The following is an 18,382-nucleotide window of genomic DNA, read 5'->3' as shown; positions in this document are numbered from 1 at the left end:
AAACCTTATGAATAGCAAAGAAACACTCATTTATAGTATCTCCATAATAGCTCAAAATGCCCGATGGCCCGGGGAGGGCCACGTATCAGCACTGGCAGAGATAAAGGCCCACCTTGAGAGCCACCACCGAGTTCTGCCCAAAGATAGAGGTGCAGGCTCTGCTGGAGCAGGAAATGCAATTCACTGAGGCCTGAAGGCCGGTCCTGAGTGAAGCATTTTATAAACGGACAGGTGCTCTTTTTTATTTTGTTGGCTGAAAATACAACAAAACCTATACCCATTCAGCAATTGCGACATGTCTAGTTCAATGACATGGGTTACAATCCTCATACTGTCACCATTCTCAGCATCTCCACCCATGGTGCTTCACCACCATTAGCTTAGACTCACTGCCCCCTCAACTTTTCATCTATGCGGTAGTGTTACTGTTGTCAGTTTGATCTCTTATACATCATTGTTTCAAAGGGCTCAATGTTCAAGGCAAGCATTCTCCACTAATTGGGCTAAACTACTGATTAAAGATGACTTCAGGGAAAGGTTTTGGTTCAAGGTTTAACAAATATCTCAGGGCAATAGATTTCGGGGTTCTCCCAGTCTCAGTGGGTCCAGTAACACAGGCTTTCCTAAGAAGGTGAAACTCTGTTCCACATTTTCTCTTCTCTCAATCAGGATCCATCTACTGTGTTCATGATCAAAACACGCAGTACCAGTAGCTGGGCACTTAAACCTGCAGCCTGTGCACTTCTCTGACTCCTGGGTCTTCCTCATCTGCTCCAGGCAAACACAGACCACCTATTACATCTGGGGTGGCCTCTTACAAGCTTCTAACACCCCAGGCACTGCTCCCCAAACGAGGAGGTAGAACAGAGACTCTTAACACAGTATTGGGCCAACTGACAAGACAGACCCATGGAACTCTGACTTGAGACCTTCAAACTAAGAAAACTAATCTCATGAAGTATTTAGTTGTAACGAAGTAGTGTTGGTGGTTGCAATTTTCTTTCTTTTTTCTTTTTTTGGTTGCTGTTGCTATTATAAGATTATGTGTTCCATATGCCGTTTTACCTTTTTCCTGGTGCATAGCTTAGTGATAGCAATCACATTAGTCAAGTTGTATAACTATATCCTTAGTTGATGCCAATTTTCCCATCGCCTTAAACAAAAATTCACTCCTCCTCAGAGAATGATTCCTTCTCCCCCCGATCTCTGGTAACCATGGACAACCATCAGTCTTTATAAATGTGCCTGTTCCTGCTACTTCATGTAAGCAAACTCATATACTATTTGACTCTTTGTGGTTGATGTACTTCATTCCAAATGTCTTCAAGGTTCATCTGTTATGACAGGCAACAGGACTTCATTTCCCTTTATTTTGTCTGTTAATCAGTTGACGGCTACTTGGGGTCTTTCTACCTGTTGGCTATCGTGAAGAGTGCTGCTATGAACATCTGTGGACCAGCTTCTATGGAGACATATGTTTTTATTTCTCTTGAATCAATACCTCAGGGTTAAATCACTGGGTCGTATGGCAGTGCTAGGTTTAACTTTCTGAGGACCAGCTACGCTGTTTCTGTGGTGGCCGCACCATTTTACATCCCTAAGCAACAAATGAAGGTTCTGGTTTCTCCACCTCCTTGTCAACAAAGATGATTCCTTCTTGCTCCTGCCTGGAATGTAAGGAATCAAGTGGGGAAAGGGAGCTGTCGCTGCCAGTGGGACTTGTCTGTTCACCTCTTCCTCATGACAATAGGGTCCCCAGCCCCGAAGCCTACCTTGCCCTCTCCTTTGTCAGAGGCCTCAGCTCCAGGTAGGGGAGAGAATCTGAGAATCTTCAGCTCATTATAAACAGATCTTCAACTCATTTTTCTCCCTTCGGCCCAGATGCCTGGTACAGCTCATCTCTTGGATCCTCTGGGGTGGGTTGTGGGCTTTCTTCACTGATGGCTGCGATTTGGTTATCCCAAGCTAAGTCGTTAACCACCATCTACAGCTTGCCAGCCTCCATGCTGTTGCTGTGTCTCCTTCCTCATTTGCCCCCCCCCCATTGTGGGTCAGGCCTTTAACGTTCCCTTTGCCGTTCACGGCAGACTAGGCGCATCTTCAAGAGCCTTGACTCACCTGTCTCTCTCGAGCAGATTCACAGTTGTACAAGAAAGTACCAAACCGGCAACTATACAGATGATCCAGAATTGTCATCAAAAAGTGTTCATTGAATTCAAAAGCTGTAGGGAACTAGACAAAAACAAGCAAACAAAGCATGAAGAACTGAGATTGGTCTTTTATGTAACTGAAAAGATACATCATAAAAGTGAATAAATGCAGCCACATTGCACTGTTCAACCAAGGACAGCAGGGGCCGCGACCGGCACGGGCCCTACAGCTCAGGTGCTGGTGTTTTCATGGGACCAAGAAGCTTCAATAAGTGTGAAGTAAGCGAGTGAAGGGGAGAAGCAGAAAAACTGGCCAGTTTTATGGGTTCTCCTGATCATACAAGGTATATACCCCAAACCTGCAAGCTGTCAATTCCAACTCACAGCCACCCCATAGGACGGGGTAGAACCGCTCCATAGGGTTTCCAAGGTTATATGTCTGGAAGCCAACTGCCACATTTTCCTCTCACGGAGCACCTGGTGGGTTCAAACGGGAAAATTCCAGACAAAGAAATAGTAGTGAGAACAAAAACTGATCTCCCGTGTACCCAACACTTGTTTCAAGAGCCATTCCCAGGTGGCACCGCTTGTTTCATCTCTGCATCCTGTACTGTTTTGAAGAAAATCCCAGAAATTACACCCAAACTCTTAATTGTAACATTAATCTGAAAGCATTCATCCAGTATGCCCCTCACCTGTTTGGACATCTGCCACACGCAGTCAATAAACTGTAGAAAGATAGGAGATCGGTCAGCATCGGCGTGGTTCTTGTCACCATGACCTAGTCTCTGAAAGGAATGGGGGAAGAGGACTTTAGTGAAGGCAGCGTACCAGTTGCCACTGAGTCGCCTCTGACCCTGGGTATCTCCACGCGTGTCCAAGGGGCACTGGGCTCCCCAGGGGCTCCAATGGCTGGTTTTGCAGAAGGAGACCACCAGGCCTTCTCTCAGGGCACCTCTGGGTGAACTCCACTCTCAAACCCTGTAGGTTAGCGGTCTAGGGCTTAACTGACCGCACCACCCAGGGATGTGCGGAAAGCACACAACCCCCAAAATGTGACCACACAGCACAACACTCTGCCTTCTAAAAGCCACGTTTCTCAGAGAGTAAACAGCACACGGTAACACAGACACCTAATATACGGCCACGAGATAGTGGAAGTATGTCTACTTCTGTTCAGGTCCAAGAACAATCGGCAACGTGTTACCATCCTATATGAATGTTACAACTATCTCCTGTGATTGGAATGTTGTCCACGGCAGGTTTTGGACAGCTACAGAGAGAGCGAACTGGATTATCCCGGACAATGGATGACTGATACAAGCAGGGGGGCTCCCTGAAGGGGTTCTTTCCATTCCTAAGGAACCAAACGTAAAGTTTCAAAGCTTGAGACCATGTCAGAAAGGTGTGGTTATAATTAAAAGTCAATGATGACGTCCTTAAAAACAAGAACAGAAAGCTCACTATGTATTCATTTACTAAAACACGATTCTTTCTACGTGAAAATGCCATTCACACTGCCCAGGAAGTCTGGAGGAAGGGTCGCCAGAGTTGCTGACACCCTGAGCACTGGGTTCCTTTAGGAGACCTGCCTGGGCCTTTGTTCAGTAATTCTTACTCAAAGGGCCTCTGGAGGGAAGACCTGGGAAAATGAATTTCAAAAGGTCCGCTAGGTGATTTTTAAAACCTGTATCAAAAAACAGTGCATAAAGCCTCATAAAACTTCCATTTCTATGAAATCGATTTGGCTCTAACACAAGCTGAGGAAGAACTAGGATCCCACCTTCCTTCTATGCACCTTCTTTGCACTACTCTCCAAGGTGCCAAACACTTGCAAAGCGTGAAGTGGTTTTTATGACCTTCCTCAGATTTTCCTTTGAAAAGGGAAGAGGCTTTAACAATGAATTTTCTAATCTTGAATGGCAATGACCTGATCTTTTCTTTTTTAAATATCTTTCCTAATTACTTACAGATGCAAATTTATGTCCAAAACTTATCCATTCTTTTTGCACCAGTATCTCGAAGCCTTCAATGCTCCGATAGAAGCTGTCTAGCATCAGCATGGCCAGGGACGTAAGCTGGGCTGTCCGGTCCCACCCGTCACTGCAGTGCACAACCACCGAGCTCTTCCCTGAAGACACTTTGTCTGCCACTTGAATGGCCCCCGTTAAAACCAGCTGCAAAAGACAGACCGTGAGTCACCATCGAGTTGGAGGGTACTGCTGACATCTAAAAGGGGCTTTTATAAATTTCAGAACAAGTCTTTTTCTGAAATATCGGCTTACTTCTACAAAAAGCTGCCTGAAACCAAGATACCAGGCGTGGCAGCATCCGAACACACCAAGGTATTTAAAACCAAAAACCAACCAAGAGAAAGTCAAGAAGGCCCATTCGATAGTGATTTTCATTATGATGCAACTGCTGGCTCAACAGGTCCAGTCGAGACCTACAAGGCCTCATATGATGTGATGAAATCATCTTTTGGCCAAAACGTGAACTCTTATTTGACTCGTTAATAGAGGAGCACTTATCTTAAAGATAAGATGGTGGCATTCTATTAACTGGTTGAGATTTAGAAGTACTACTAGATGTATGGACATCAAGAATCACCGCTCTGACATCAGTTGTTTGATGATTTCAGAACTTATTGGGGTAGAATTTACAAGCCCTAGAGTTCACCCACCATAAGCGTCCATGTCGGTATGATCTAGTACATTTCCACAGCTGTGCAACCACCACACAGCCCAATCGTAGAACACTTTTATCACCCAACAAAGTTCCCTCATGTTCATTTCAGGTCAGTCCCAGCTCCCTTCCTCAACCTCAGGCAAGCAACGGTTTGCTCTCTGTCCCCATGGATTTGGTGGCACAGTGGTTGACGCATTCGGCAGCTAACTGAAAGGCCAGCAGTCCGAACCCACCAGCTGTTCCTCAGGAGGATGAGGCCGTCTCCTTCCATAGATTGACAGCCTTGGAAGCCCTATGGGGCAGCTCTACTCTGTCCTCTAGGGTTGCTAGGAATTGGAATTGACTCCATGGCAGCAGGTTTGGGTTTGGTTTCTGAACATTTCATGTATATGTGGCCATTTGTGACAGTATTTGTCCGTTTGTGACTGCCTTACTTCACTCAGCATCATGTTTTCAAGGTTCATCCATGTGGCAACTTGTACCAGAATTTCATTTCTCTTTATGGCTCAATAACATATTGCATGGATAGATGACATTCTCTTTATATTCATCTGTTGGACATTTCAGTTTTCCCCCGCTTTTCACTGTCATAGAGATATACTATCGGGACTGCTGGTGTCCATGTGTCTGCTTGCATTTCGCCTTTCAGTTCTCCTGGGTCCATGCCTGGGAGTGGAATTGCTGGGTCATATGGTAATTTTCCATTTAACTCTTTGAGGAATCGCCAAAGTGCTTTCCATAGTGTATAATCCTTTTAAAAACCAAACTTTTTCTCCCCCCAGAATGGTTTATTATATTTACAGGAAGTATCCACACACCCAGCCCAGTTTCCCCCATCATTAACATGGTTAATTGTAAGGGACATTTGTCACAACAAAAGAACCAGTACTGAGCCATCATCATCAACAAAAGTTCAGACTTCATTCAGATTTTCTTGATTTTTATCTAATGTCCTTTCTCTGTCCCAGGATCCCGGCCTGGGTAACACATTACATTTAGTTGTCACAATTCATTTTTTCCGCAATTCTTTTTTTGAGGGTGATAAATGAAGAAGAAATGAAATTTAGAAAGGCAAAATAAAAATACAATTTCGATCAAGTCAGAACACAAAATTCGACTAGGAAACAATCTATCTTAATAATTTGCTGGTTTAAAGTCAGCTGTTTTTGCTGCTGCTGGGGGTGTACGTTAATATTAAACAACTCCTAAAAGCATTAGTTCTTTCAAATAGCTTCAGGCACTTTGACTTACAGGAGTGAGGGATTTTTTTACGCCTTTATCAAGATGAAGGATTAGACATAATAAAAACTCAAAACCCAGTCTTTTTTTTTTAAAAAAAAAAATTAATTTGAGATTACTTTCAACCAAAACAACCCAGTGATGGTGAGATAATAAATTGGCCAAAGTCAACCCACACGAAAGACTGTAAGATGGAAAGAGATACCTATGCTCTGTGGTGTAGTAAATTACTTAGTGTGGCTTTTCTACCCATAAGTCTTTGTAAACTCCAAGGTGGGATTTTGTACGAGCAACTGAGGAGCTCCTGATTGCTGAAGCTATCCACCTGGGTTATTTCTGTTGGGCGTGACACAATACAATGTTCTGGGAGGTTCCCACTCTCTCTCACGTGCTTAGAGTTCTGATGCTATGATTGGCTAGTTTGACCACCCTGCCGGGCTCAAAACGAGGCCTCCTAGAGGCAGAACTCTCTCTGACTGCTGGTTGAGAAAGACGTGCTGCTGAAAGAGACACACGCTCCAGAAAGAGACACGGGCTGCTGGGAAAGAGACGCAAGAGACATGCATCACTGAGTGAGATACTGAGGGACCAGCACTGCTGGGAAAGAGACTGTGAGAGACTGTTGGCTGAGGGACGGTGGGCTGGGAGAGAGACTGAGCATTTTCCCTGAACTTGAATTGTAGCCTGTGGTGCTTCCCTAATAAACCCCATAATCTGTGAGCTCTGTGTGGCCACTGCAGCAAATTATCGAACCCAGGAGAGAGGTGGTGGTGCTTTGGGAGGAACGGTTGGAGAAAGGGCTGGAGGGAGGCAGCATGTCTGCCTGGCAGGAATAGGCCTTGGGCTATTGATGGTGATTCTGCCTTCCTCTTGTGGGATTAGAGGAGGTCAGAACATGTGGCCTCCCTGCCCTTTGTGCATGCTGTAAAGAGCTGGAGGTGATGCTCGGCAATCTGTAACTGGTTGTTGTGGCGGTGTGCATCCAGCTGACTCGGACTCGGAGCAACCCTACAGGACAGGGCACAAATGCCCAACAGGCTGTATCTTTAGGTTAATGCATTGCTGTCAAGTCAATTCCGACTCACAGCGACCCAGAGCAGAACCACCTCTTACGGTTTCCAAGGCTGTAATCTTTATGGAAGCAGATGGTCAGCTCTTTCTCTCATGGAGCTGGTGGTAGGTTCAAAGTGCCAACCTTTCAGTTAGCGGCCAAGCACTCAACCACTGCACCATGAGGGCTCCTTAATCTTTAGGTTAGATAAGCAAATTATAAAGAAACACAAAAGTGCCAAATGTAGAATATGTACTACAAATACTTTGTTTCAGTGTTAACTTTTTTTTTTTTTTAAATCAGATTCCATTAAGCAATCCATTTCTTTTTAAATATGCAATTTTTAAAATACACTTGCCTTGATATGTTCTAACCAATGAGTAGACTCCAAACTGGACAACCAGTGTGATTCTTCTATGTTCGGGTAAACGATGTCTTTGACCTTTTTTAAAGATTCCCGCATGACATGAATATTATGAATGTCCAAGAAGAAAAGTTCAGCGTTATGATACGTGTCATCACTTTCATATCCTCCGCCTGTTGCCTACGAAACAACAAAATACATCAACAGGAACTTGGGTTTTCTGTTTCCTCCATAACTTACACAAATGCTTCAGAAGTTATTTGTCCTCCAATGGTTACCAGGGGTGGGAGGGAAGGGGAGGGAATGCTGTCAGATAGATAGAGATAAATATTGATTTGGGTGAAGAGAAGGGCAATGTACCAAATGTGAGTGACCAATATGGCAGCATTGAGGATGAGAAAGACAGAGAGTTACATGGGCAGTACAGACAACAAATACGAACCCTTTTGCATATACAGTACTGAGTTGTCAATGAAAGCAAACATGGGTATAGGGACGGATAGATGGGTGAACAAGCTAAACAATTAGGTATGTCTAAATGGAGAGTGTATCCAAGATCATATACAGGGTTGGCAGACAATGGGCCTCTCGAAGAGTATGAAGGGATGGACACTGGGAGGAGGTAACTATGGGGAGGAAGTGGGAGGGGAGCTGCTGCATTGTGGGAGATTAGTCAATGTCATGAGACAAAGTATATGTGAACTGCTGTATGAAAAGTGAATTTACTCTGTAAATCTTCACCCAAATCCAAATTTAAAAAAAAAAAAAAAAAAAGAAGTTATTTGTCCTCCAAATCACAACCTAAACACCTCCAGTTTAAGGCAGACAGTTATCAATTCAACTTGACTGCCCCATCACCACGAACATGTGAATCATACTCTGAGCTGGAAAAAGACAACAGGCTTGCAATTCCCTGGGGAAAAGTGTTTTCCAAAGGCCCTATAATACTAGCTCTTCTTCCAGATCTGGCAAGGCAAGGGCCGCCCTTGAACGGTCCTCATCCACCATCAGTTCAGTAGCTGTAACAGCACTCTACGGGACAAGACAGTCCAATGGGCAGCAGGCACAGCTGGCTTTGTAACAGCCTTCAAGTGGGGCATGATGTGTGAGAGGAAAGGCACAGACCTAGACTACTAGCTCCACTTTAGCCGCTATTTGCTGTGTGAACTGGGGCAAGGCACTTAACCTCTCTGAGGCTCAATTTCCTTTTCTGTAGCATAGGAGATAATAATACCTGTGTGTCACAGGATTAAAGGAGCTACCACCAGGCAGAGTGAATAAGTCATGTGGGGTTTCTGGTACGGTGTTTCTCGCTGTCCATAACTTTATCTAACTCTCACAGCAATACTGCAAGGGAAGAATTATTACCCACATTTTTCAAATGAGGAAACAGAGATTCAGAGATGCTATTTATCCCCAAAGTCCCACATGGAATATAAATCTCACCTGACTTCAAAGCCCAGGCCCCTCCTATGATCACCCCGACTTATTCTGTGCCAAGGAAACACTAAGGACGGAGAGTGTTGAATGGAGTAGGTCCTCAAAGAGTAAAAGGTTTCAAGAGGAGAGAAGATGGTCACCACCTACCTCAGAGCCTACAAGTTGTTACTTGCTAGGGTGGGCCTTGTTTCACCTTTATGGCCTGGTGAAGAGTGTGACCATGCGACGTTTCCCATGTAGACCAGAACAGAGACGGTCTGGGTTTATTTAGCAACCTGGCTGCATTCTGCTAAGAAGTTCTGAAATACCATGGCCCATGTGGGCTTTGGTCCATTAAGACACAGTCAAACAGCTCAGAGGCTTGAAAACAAACCAGAGTGGCTACCTTCCAAGTGCCTGGAGGAAGAGGGCAAGGAGACACCTGCCTGGAACCTGTCGAGACCAAAGAGGAAGTCGCTAGACAAATGTGCCGTCACTATGGTCTGCCCCTTTCCCTCTTATTTATAGCAAGAGGAAGCTGCTCAGCCTGTAGCCAGGGGTAGAAGGGCCCAAGCAAGCCATGGCTCTTCCTGAGTTAGCAGACAGGAGGTATAGAGAGGGTTCCTACAAGAGGAGATAGGTGACCACGGGAACCCCAGGCCCCGGGACCTCTGTCAGCCAGAGGCCACGGCATCCAAGGATTCCAGGCAAGAAAAGTAATATATTTCATTTCACTTCTTAAATAGAAATGTTTCTTTAAAGCTTGCTCTAAATAGCACCCATAGTAACTACATGGCAAGGATGAACTGTTATTTGTAAAAGTTACTAAACAAGTCACCCCCCACCCCACCCAGGAAAACAAAAAACAACCAAAGCCATTGCCATGGAGTCAACTCTGACTCCTAGCAACTCCTCGGAAGGAAAGTTGGGGCAATCTACTTCTGTAGAGATAATGTGCTGGAAACCCAAGGAGGGGTCACTATGAGTCAGAAAACGACTCGATAGTAGTGAGTTTTATTTATTTATTTTTATTTCTTGAGAGCAACTGTACAGGACAGAGTAGAACTTTTGGAAGCGGATCCTCATCTTTTTCCCAAGGAGCGGCTGGTGGGTTCGAACTGCCGACCTTTTGGTTAAAAGCTGAATGCTTTAACCATTATGCCACCAGGGCTCTTTAAGTTACTAGCTAAGATGTAAATGGACGAGAGTACCATCTTCCCTGTTCCTGGCAAACTATGCCTCAGGGAAGAAAGCCTTGCAGGTCTTAGCATGAGGTCACCACAGACATCCCATCTACCTGTCAGCCACTTGTGGAAACTGTGGGTCTGGAGCTTAGAGGAAGGCAGCCTGAGTTTGCCTAGCTGTGCGAGCTTATAGGCTTGGATGTAGTGCGACATGACACCCTCCCTAGGCAGACAATCTGCTTCTCTACACAAGTGGCTTTTAAATAGTCACGGTGATTTTCAAAGAGCTTCATGACACTGGAGTTTCTTTTACATAGAACTGAAAAACAGTAAGTGAAAAGAGAAAAAGGAAAAAGATACTTAGAACCCATTGCCAAAGTTTCTGGCAAAACCAGCTGTAAACAGCACTCTTTTTTGATTCATTACACTGTACCACCACAAATGAGAAGCGGCTTGGTGCTAGGTCTTCCGTACGCCTGGGGTTGGTTAGTTGGTTTGCTGAATTTGAAACAGGGTGGTGTTGCTTGTGACATTGGGGGCTGTAAATTTTCCTCCCTTGTGGAGATTTAGAAAATTAAGCCCAAAGTGAACAGAAGACAGAAAGGGAAAAAGCAATTAATTAGTCAAGCACAGACTGAATTCCCCAGAGTTGGAATTCGCCATCTCTGGCTCATTTTGAAGGCTTCTTTCTCGGTTTTCCTTTCTTCAGCAAAATAAGAACAGGCCAGATTACTGAGTGGAGCAGCAGAAAGGGCCAAGGGCCCGTTGCTATGGATATAGACGACAGGGAAAGAGAGCCAGCCCAAAGGGGGGGCTTTTCAAAGAACGACCCAGATCGTGAAGGGCTTTCCTCTCCTCTTCCTCCCCTTCATTCCCCGGTGCCCCGAAGGCACTCAAGAGTGCCACTGCTATGACAACAAGCTCAAGAGTGAAAGTCGCTATATATTTCTGTATTTTTAAATAAAAAAACCAAACTCACTGCTGGCGAGTGGGATCCGACTCACAGCCACCCCTCCTTGGGTTTCCGAGGTGGTATCACTACGGCAGTGGGTCGCCCCATCTTCCTTCTGAGAAGTAGCTGGTGGGTTTGATTTTTAAATACTCTCTCTAAATACTTCACTTTAATGTCATACCCATCTACTTCAGGCTAAACAAATACATGGAATACTGCTTTTTCTACATATGTTCAACTCTGGATTATATATGAAGGAGGATTGGAATAGAGATACATAAAAATAAGGATAATCCAAGAGGAAGTTTAGATTTAGATTTCATTTCCGGTTTCACTTTTAATTCTTAGTTTACTTAGAGAGTTAACTTTCTAATGGCTTTCTTTTCTTTTCTTTTTAAATTCTGATTTGGGTAAAAGTTTACAGAGCAAATTCACTTTCCATGCAGCAGTTCACATACACTTTGTCTCATGACATTGACTACAATTTATCCCAATGTAACAGCTCCCCTCCCACTTCCTCCCCATAGTTAGCTCTTCCCTGTGTCCATCCCTCCATGCACTCCTGCCCCCTGAGCTGTCTCCTTGTGCATAAACAGCCCTTCTTTCTCCCATGATTGTTCTCTCCAAGGAGTGTATCTAACTTAGGTACATGTTCAACTCATATGCCTGTCTTTTGTTTGGCTGGAAGCCACAAGTATGGGTTCAATTCCAGACCTAAAGGGCAGCTAGGGGCCATAGTCTCAGGGGTTTCATCAGGCTCCATCAGACCAGCAAACCTGGTCCCATTTTTTTTCCCCAAATGATTTTGAGTTTTGTTCCACATTGTTCTCTCTCTATATCCAGGATCTCCTACATAGATCCCCCTCCGAGTGGTTGACAGTGGTAGCCAGGCACCATCTAGTTCTTCTGGTCCTATAGTTGTATAGGCTGTGGATCGCATGGTGTACCTGTTGCTAGGACTAACTGTTTCCATGATGTTTTGATTGTCTTCATTCTTCTTTGCTCTGGATGAGGAGAGACCCATCATTGCATCTAGATGGCTGCTTGCAAGCTCTTAAGATCCCAGTTGCTACACACCAAAGTAGGAGGTGGAACAATGTTTTGTGTAGTATGTTGCTAGTAGCTTTCTTTATAATTTCAAAATCACTTGTATTAGCTGAGCAAAAACCAAGTGGGGTAACAAATAGCTAGTCTAAGGGCATGTATGCTGGAGGGAAAGGCTTCCCAAAAGTAAATGCATATGATGGATGATCCACATGCAAACAATTAAGTGTTGCCACCACCCCCCTACCCAGGCTTCCACACACGAGAGCACACAGATGTCATGGGTTCCACTTGTTTTGCATTCAGGGTGTTATGTTCTAAATACCTGAAGATGTCAGGTACACAACCTCGGACATGTGAAGTCTCAACCATGATGAAGCCAAGTCTACAGCTGACCAGAAAGCATCTACATGCACGTGTGTGGGGGTGAACTACGTGGGGCAGGGATACCGGGAACACTTGTGGGTGATGGCTAGAGACACAGGGAGAAGCAAAGCTACAATGCAGAAAGCAAACGTCAAGCAGCACCTTCCCACATGGTCAAGGCCTCTATTCAGACTTACAGTCTGTGACAGGAACAGGGGATCCAGTTAGCAAAGTCAGAATGGGCTCATGAAAAATGTTCAGTGCAGATGTGTAGGCACAAATAAGCCCATCCTGCCCTTGCCTGTTGGGTAACCCGCCCTTGGTGATGGATGACCTCAATCAAGTTTAAGTGTGTTTGGCATACTCTACTTAAGCAGGCAAAGAGGACAACTGAGGCAGATTGCTTTGGAAAACATTAAAAGTGTGTATGTGTGTGTGTGTGTGTGGGGGGGGTGGATTTAAAGCAATGAGTTTGGAAACGTCCCAGACAGGGAACGCCTCTGCTCTTGAATTCTCGCCTGTCAATGAGAATGCAGGGATCTGCGTCTCTGTGGCATAGGGGAGGCCACACAGTAGGATTTTAACAAGCGCAGCTTTCCACAGTGCCTTACAGATGGCACGGGAGTACAGACAGTGAGAGTACTCACCAACGGCTAAAGACGCCAAAGAAATTCTAACTTTTGCCTAAGATCCTGGCCAAAATCCCCATTTGTTACTGTTTTTGACTTGCCTAATTTATTTCATTTATTTTTATTTATTTTCAGTTGATTTTAATGTATTCAACTTTTGGTTAAGAGAAGTTTGTGATTGAAAGTGACTTTCTACTTAAATGAATTTGTTTTCTCATTTAAACTAGGCTTAACTATTAAATTAAACCAACATGTTTATTTACCATGGCAAAAACATTCACGTAAAACCCCGGTCCCTGTACGTCAACTTCTCCGGCGCCAGTATACTCACCTTGTTGGCCACTGCATTTACATTGGGCCTTGCGTCATAGATTGTGAGCTTGGAAATTTGTCTATTAGTCTCCCTGATAATATCGAGGTACTTCTCATCGTCTTTATTCCGTTTCCCACTCATACCAACCAGAGGCTGACTGCAACGCACAATGACCGTCTTGTTTTCTGGATGAATCCAGGACAGCACCTACGGTTAGTTCAGACATATTTAGCTATGGGGAAACCAATTGTCAAGAAGACACAACTGTAAAAAGCAACACAGTGTAAGTCACAATGAAGTGAACTGGATTTTGGAAAATGGAATAACTATTCACGTGCAATCTCACCATGTGTGCACCCGGGCAGATGCATTAACAATTACTGCTAGTCAGAAACCCAAGAGTTACAATCACTTCACTCTTTATTCTTTTCTTAACCAGCACCGCGTCAAATAGAAACAAAATGCTTACCCCAAACATAAGGTCTAGCACACAACGGAAAGCTTTGGAGATTGTTTTAATTCTGGAGCTTGCCAAGATTTGTCATCATACGGAAGATGCATGAACAAAAGTGAGAAGCAAAAGCAATCGTGTCTGGTCTGTTTAACTTGACGCCCATTCGTCTCAATTCTAAACTATAATGTGGTGTGTGGAGAGGAGGAGAAAAGACCTCAGAGCAGTGGAGAGAGCTGTCAGAGTCTGCATGATGAAGCTCAGATACCTGGCTCGGAGGCCAACTCATCACGCCTTTCCTCAGACTCAGCTTTCCCTAATTTCCTACACATCGGATGCCTGGCTTCCTAGCTCTGAGCAGATGAGAAACAACACACGTGAAGGGAGCTGGGGAGGTGCAGCTGGTGGGCAACAGCCGTGGGCTTTGGGGTCAGGTGCAGCTCTGCCTTGTCTCTAACCTTGAACTACAGGCATCAACACAGACCTCTTTGGAAGTTTCCCATTCCTCTTGTGTCAAATGGGGGAGAATGCTGTTTTCTAATAGGGCTGCTGGTAAAACTGAAGGAAGAAAGCTCCTAAAGGGTCTAGCACAGTGCAGGCTGTGAACACAAAGTGCACAGTGGCTCACATCAGCTTCTAGATGCAGGAGCAGTATAGCGATGCCAGATACCAAAACCAAAAAAATTGCCACAAGACTCAATATAACCACCTGGGCCCACTTCTCACTGTAAAGGCAAGAAGCCCTACAGTCTTGGAAGTCACCCCTCCACAATGACAAATAACAAAAAATGACACTTGTAATGATGACATGGGTGATTGACTCATTCATCAAGCAAACATCTGAGTCCATGCTAGAGACCAATGAAAGGCACCACTGGCGCCCTTGACTAAGAGTCAAAAGGCTCAGAACTGGGAGGGCCTGGGAAGGGCACTTCCGCTTCCAAAACCTCAATGTTCTCATCTACCAAATGGAGCTGAGGCTGCCTAGTCGACCTCCTATGGTCCTCATATCAAAAGAGATACAAGGCCTGAGGTCATTTGTTCTTCAAAGAGCAAGTCGCTACACTCATATGAGCCTTTTTAGTTAATAAAGACCCTCAGCGGGCACATTTCCCTCAGGTCTATGCACCAGCTGCCTCCCCTCCTCCCAGCCCTCTTCCGACTGTTGGGGAAACATGAGGCCCAATTCATGTTGCCATGTTAGGGATGCTACTTTTTTTTTTTTCTTTTAAGAAATTAAAACAAAACTTTTATTGAAGGAATTATTTCATTTCACAAAATGGGGTCACACAGCATCCTACAAGTGGCTGCAGCATGTGACCTGGCTTGTAGGGGAAGCAATGAGTTTTGGGTTTTTTTTTAAATTTTATTTTTGCAGTGTTTCCTCCCCTCCCCTCCTACCTCTGGTGGGAATGCTACTTTTATTTATTTATTTATATTGTGCTTTAGGTGCAAGTTTATAGAGCAGAGCTTGTTTTACATTCAACATTTCATGTACCAGTCTTCTCCTGTCCCTGCCAGTCAGTATCCCCTCCATGCCCCTCATAGTTACGCACTCCTGTGTGTCCTGTATTTCCTCTGTGTAAATGTTGCCCTTCTGGTGCCCCGTGGTCGACTGCTCCAAGGGATGCATCTTCACAGAGTATATGGGTGCGTCACCCTGGGTTGAGTGGTCTGCGTGTATGTCTTGTTTACTATTGGGCTGAGAGCCAGCCCCTGTGGGTGAGTTTTATTCCCGGCCCAGAATGTATACCAGGACCATAGTATTGGGGGTCCCACCAGGCTCCATCCAACCAGTAATTCTGGTCATTATGGAGTCTTTGGATTTTGTTCCACGTTTTTCCTCCCACTCTATCCAGGATCTCCAGATTTGATCCTTTCCTGAGTGGTTGGCATTGGTAGCTGGGCACTATCTAGTTCTTCTGGTCTCAAGAGCCATTGTGTCCTAGGGGTGGCTGATTCCTCCCAAATGCCTTTTTTTTTTTTCCCACTCTTCTTTACTTCTGAGGATAGGAGACCATTAGCGACATCTTAGATGGCCACTTGAAAGCTTTTAAGACCCCAGTCACTACTCACCAACGTAGGGTGTGGAACAAGATTTTTGTGTCTTTTGTTGTGCCAATTGAGTCTGATGTCCCCCAGTACTATGGTCCTGAGTCAGCAGATCAGCTGGATCTCTCTCCCACAGTATCTACTTGTGGAATGCTACTTTTATGAGTCATTTCACCTCTTCATTTCTTTTTCTTTTGTGATGCTTATCACCTGTTTGAAAAGACAGAGCTAGCCAGGCGAGAATACTCCTCATTTCACAAGTTCAACTGCCATGAGGGCTCTGAAAGCACATGGTCCTGTGGCACATTCTTCTTATTAAAGTGAATATCAAGAAGCCATTAATTATTAAGGCTATGCCCAAAGATTTAGCCACAAGAATATGTTTATCATGGTACTATTGATAAAAGCAAAATTGAAACAGAACCCAGAGAGCAGTTCTGCCATGCACACATGGACAGCCATGAGTCCGAACTGACTCGATGGGAACGAACAACAACAACACAGAAGCCAAAGTTATTAATGACTGCTAGCAATGGTGGCAGGAGAGGGACAGTCTAGCTTGGGCAGCACTTAGTTTCTATTAATAGTGATGGAATAATTTGGAAACCAATAGCAATGATGGTTGCACACAACACAGTAAATGGAACCAACCAACGTCACTGAATTGTACAAGTGGAAAAAGGTTGACTTGGCAAATGTTTTGTTGTATATACATTTACCATAATAAAACAATTTTAAAAGAATGAAGGAGAACCTAGATGCCTTGTAAGAGAAATGGAACTGCATGAATCTTAGCATATGAATGGATCATAGTTGTCAACATAGATAGTTATTTAAAAGATATTGCTAAGTAGAAAAAAGAGATTGTGAGACACAAATTATAAGTTCTTTTTTTTTTTTTTTCCAAATAAAATGTATATCTGCACTGAGAGAAGTCTGGAAAGAAATATATCACAATGGTACCAGTGGTTTCCACTAGGGGGAAGACTTCCTTTGTCTTATCAGCATTGTCTACAATGTCTCAAACGAACATGGATTCCTTGTATGTTAAAGACTTCCATAAAGTTAAGACAAATCTGTTTGAGAACAAAGGAATATGCATCCATGCTTGGGACTATTAATGTATGCGAGTTGTTTCCGGACCCAATGATATATTTTATCCTAGCTTACATTGTATGTACATACAAAAGGACAGTCAAGATCTCTTTCTTATCAATATTTTTTGTATTTTCACAGGGACTTTTTAAAAAGAACGGAATACCAAATCATAATTTTATGCTATTGGTGATATAATTAAAGGCATATACATTTTCAGGGTTTAACCAAACCTCTGAGATGTGTAAGGAGCTCTGATGGCATAGTGTTAAAGCATTTGGCTGCTAACCAAAAGGTCAGTGGTTCAAACCCACCAGCCACTCTGGGGAAGAAAGATCAGACAGTCTACGTTCATAAAAACTGACAGCCTTGGAAACCGTCTGGGGCGGTTCTCCTCTGTCCTGAAGGAGTGCTGCCCCAGGCGACTCCGTGGGTTTACGCGGTACAGCCAGAAGGCATGCACTGCAAAGAGCATCTAGTGGCAGGTCACCTGTAATGACAGAGGTGATGGCCACCTTAGGTTTTTTTTTTAGGACAAAATAAATGTAAAGTGGTAGTTGCCACTAAGTGAGAAGGATCTGGAACAAAGCTCAGTAAGTTAACAGTTAAAGATTCCCCTTGCTCTACAGTGGGCTCACATTCTTTCTGAATGACATGGACTCATGGAACAAGATAGTGGATGAGTACAGCGGACCGGGTACATGTGTCTCATTTGCCCTCCCACCCCAAGGACCGTGAAATCCTCTCTCACGCAACAAGCGCTTGCTTTCTCGTTCTCTTATACACATATTTGATAGAGTGGACACTCCATAAATATTTACTGGATGATTGAGTAAGCAAACTCGATCCCCACTATCCTCACCCAGTTCTACTGGTGGGCAAGGCATGTGTCAGGGAGGCAGCTGGCCAGGCTGGGGTCAAGGTCTGTGGCTGTGGGGCAGAAAAGCAGATTTTGGCGGAGTACCAGTGGTCTGAACTTGTAGCCTTGGCCTCATCAGCACTGTGTGCTAACAAAATAAGCTTTCAAGTACAATACACATCAGGAGATGTGGGCAGACACTAACAAAGAAGCAAGTGAAGTTTCAAAGTTGCAATTCCTATCATGTTGCATTAGACAAAGGTTCCAACAAAAATCCTTAAAGGACAAGTCAGTCTAGGCTTGGAAGTGAAAGGCAAGGTGATAGTAAATCTTAATTTCTTCAACCTTTGATTTTAAAAATTACTCATTTTGGGGAAAAAGTACTTCATATGAGAAATTGATACGCATGTGAGAGCTGGACAATGAATGAGAAAGACTGAAGAAGAGTCGAGGCAGCTCACAAATGTGACGAGGATAGGCTAACCCTAATGATGGGGACCAAACAGAAAAGCCCGCACTTACACAT

The 18,382-nt window shown here is 44.2% G+C and overlaps 1 protein-coding gene across 1 annotated transcript in view; it reads right to left on the bottom strand.

Moving 5' to 3' along the window:
- Positions 1 to 18,382, bottom strand: part of MTM1 (myotubularin 1) — a 93,966-nt gene that overhangs the window by 9,689 nt on the left and 65,895 nt on the right. Inside the window, 5 exon segments of the mRNA XM_042782927.1 lie at positions 2,119 to 2,232; positions 2,846 to 2,938; positions 4,121 to 4,327; positions 7,487 to 7,672; positions 13,418 to 13,606. Coding sequence (XP_042638861.1) covers positions 2,119 to 2,232; positions 2,846 to 2,938; positions 4,121 to 4,327; positions 7,487 to 7,672; positions 13,418 to 13,606 — 789 coding nt within the window.

This window comes from Orycteropus afer, unplaced genomic scaffold, assembly GCF_000298275.1.
Source record: "Orycteropus afer afer isolate SDZICR_OR568_19922 unplaced genomic scaffold, OryAfe1.0 scaffold00519, whole genome shotgun sequence".
In the NCBI taxonomy this organism is placed as follows: domain Eukaryota; kingdom Metazoa; phylum Chordata; class Mammalia; order Tubulidentata; family Orycteropodidae; genus Orycteropus; species Orycteropus afer.
Note: the sequence above shows the minus strand (reverse complement) of the source record. Positions and strands in the feature narration are given on the sequence as shown.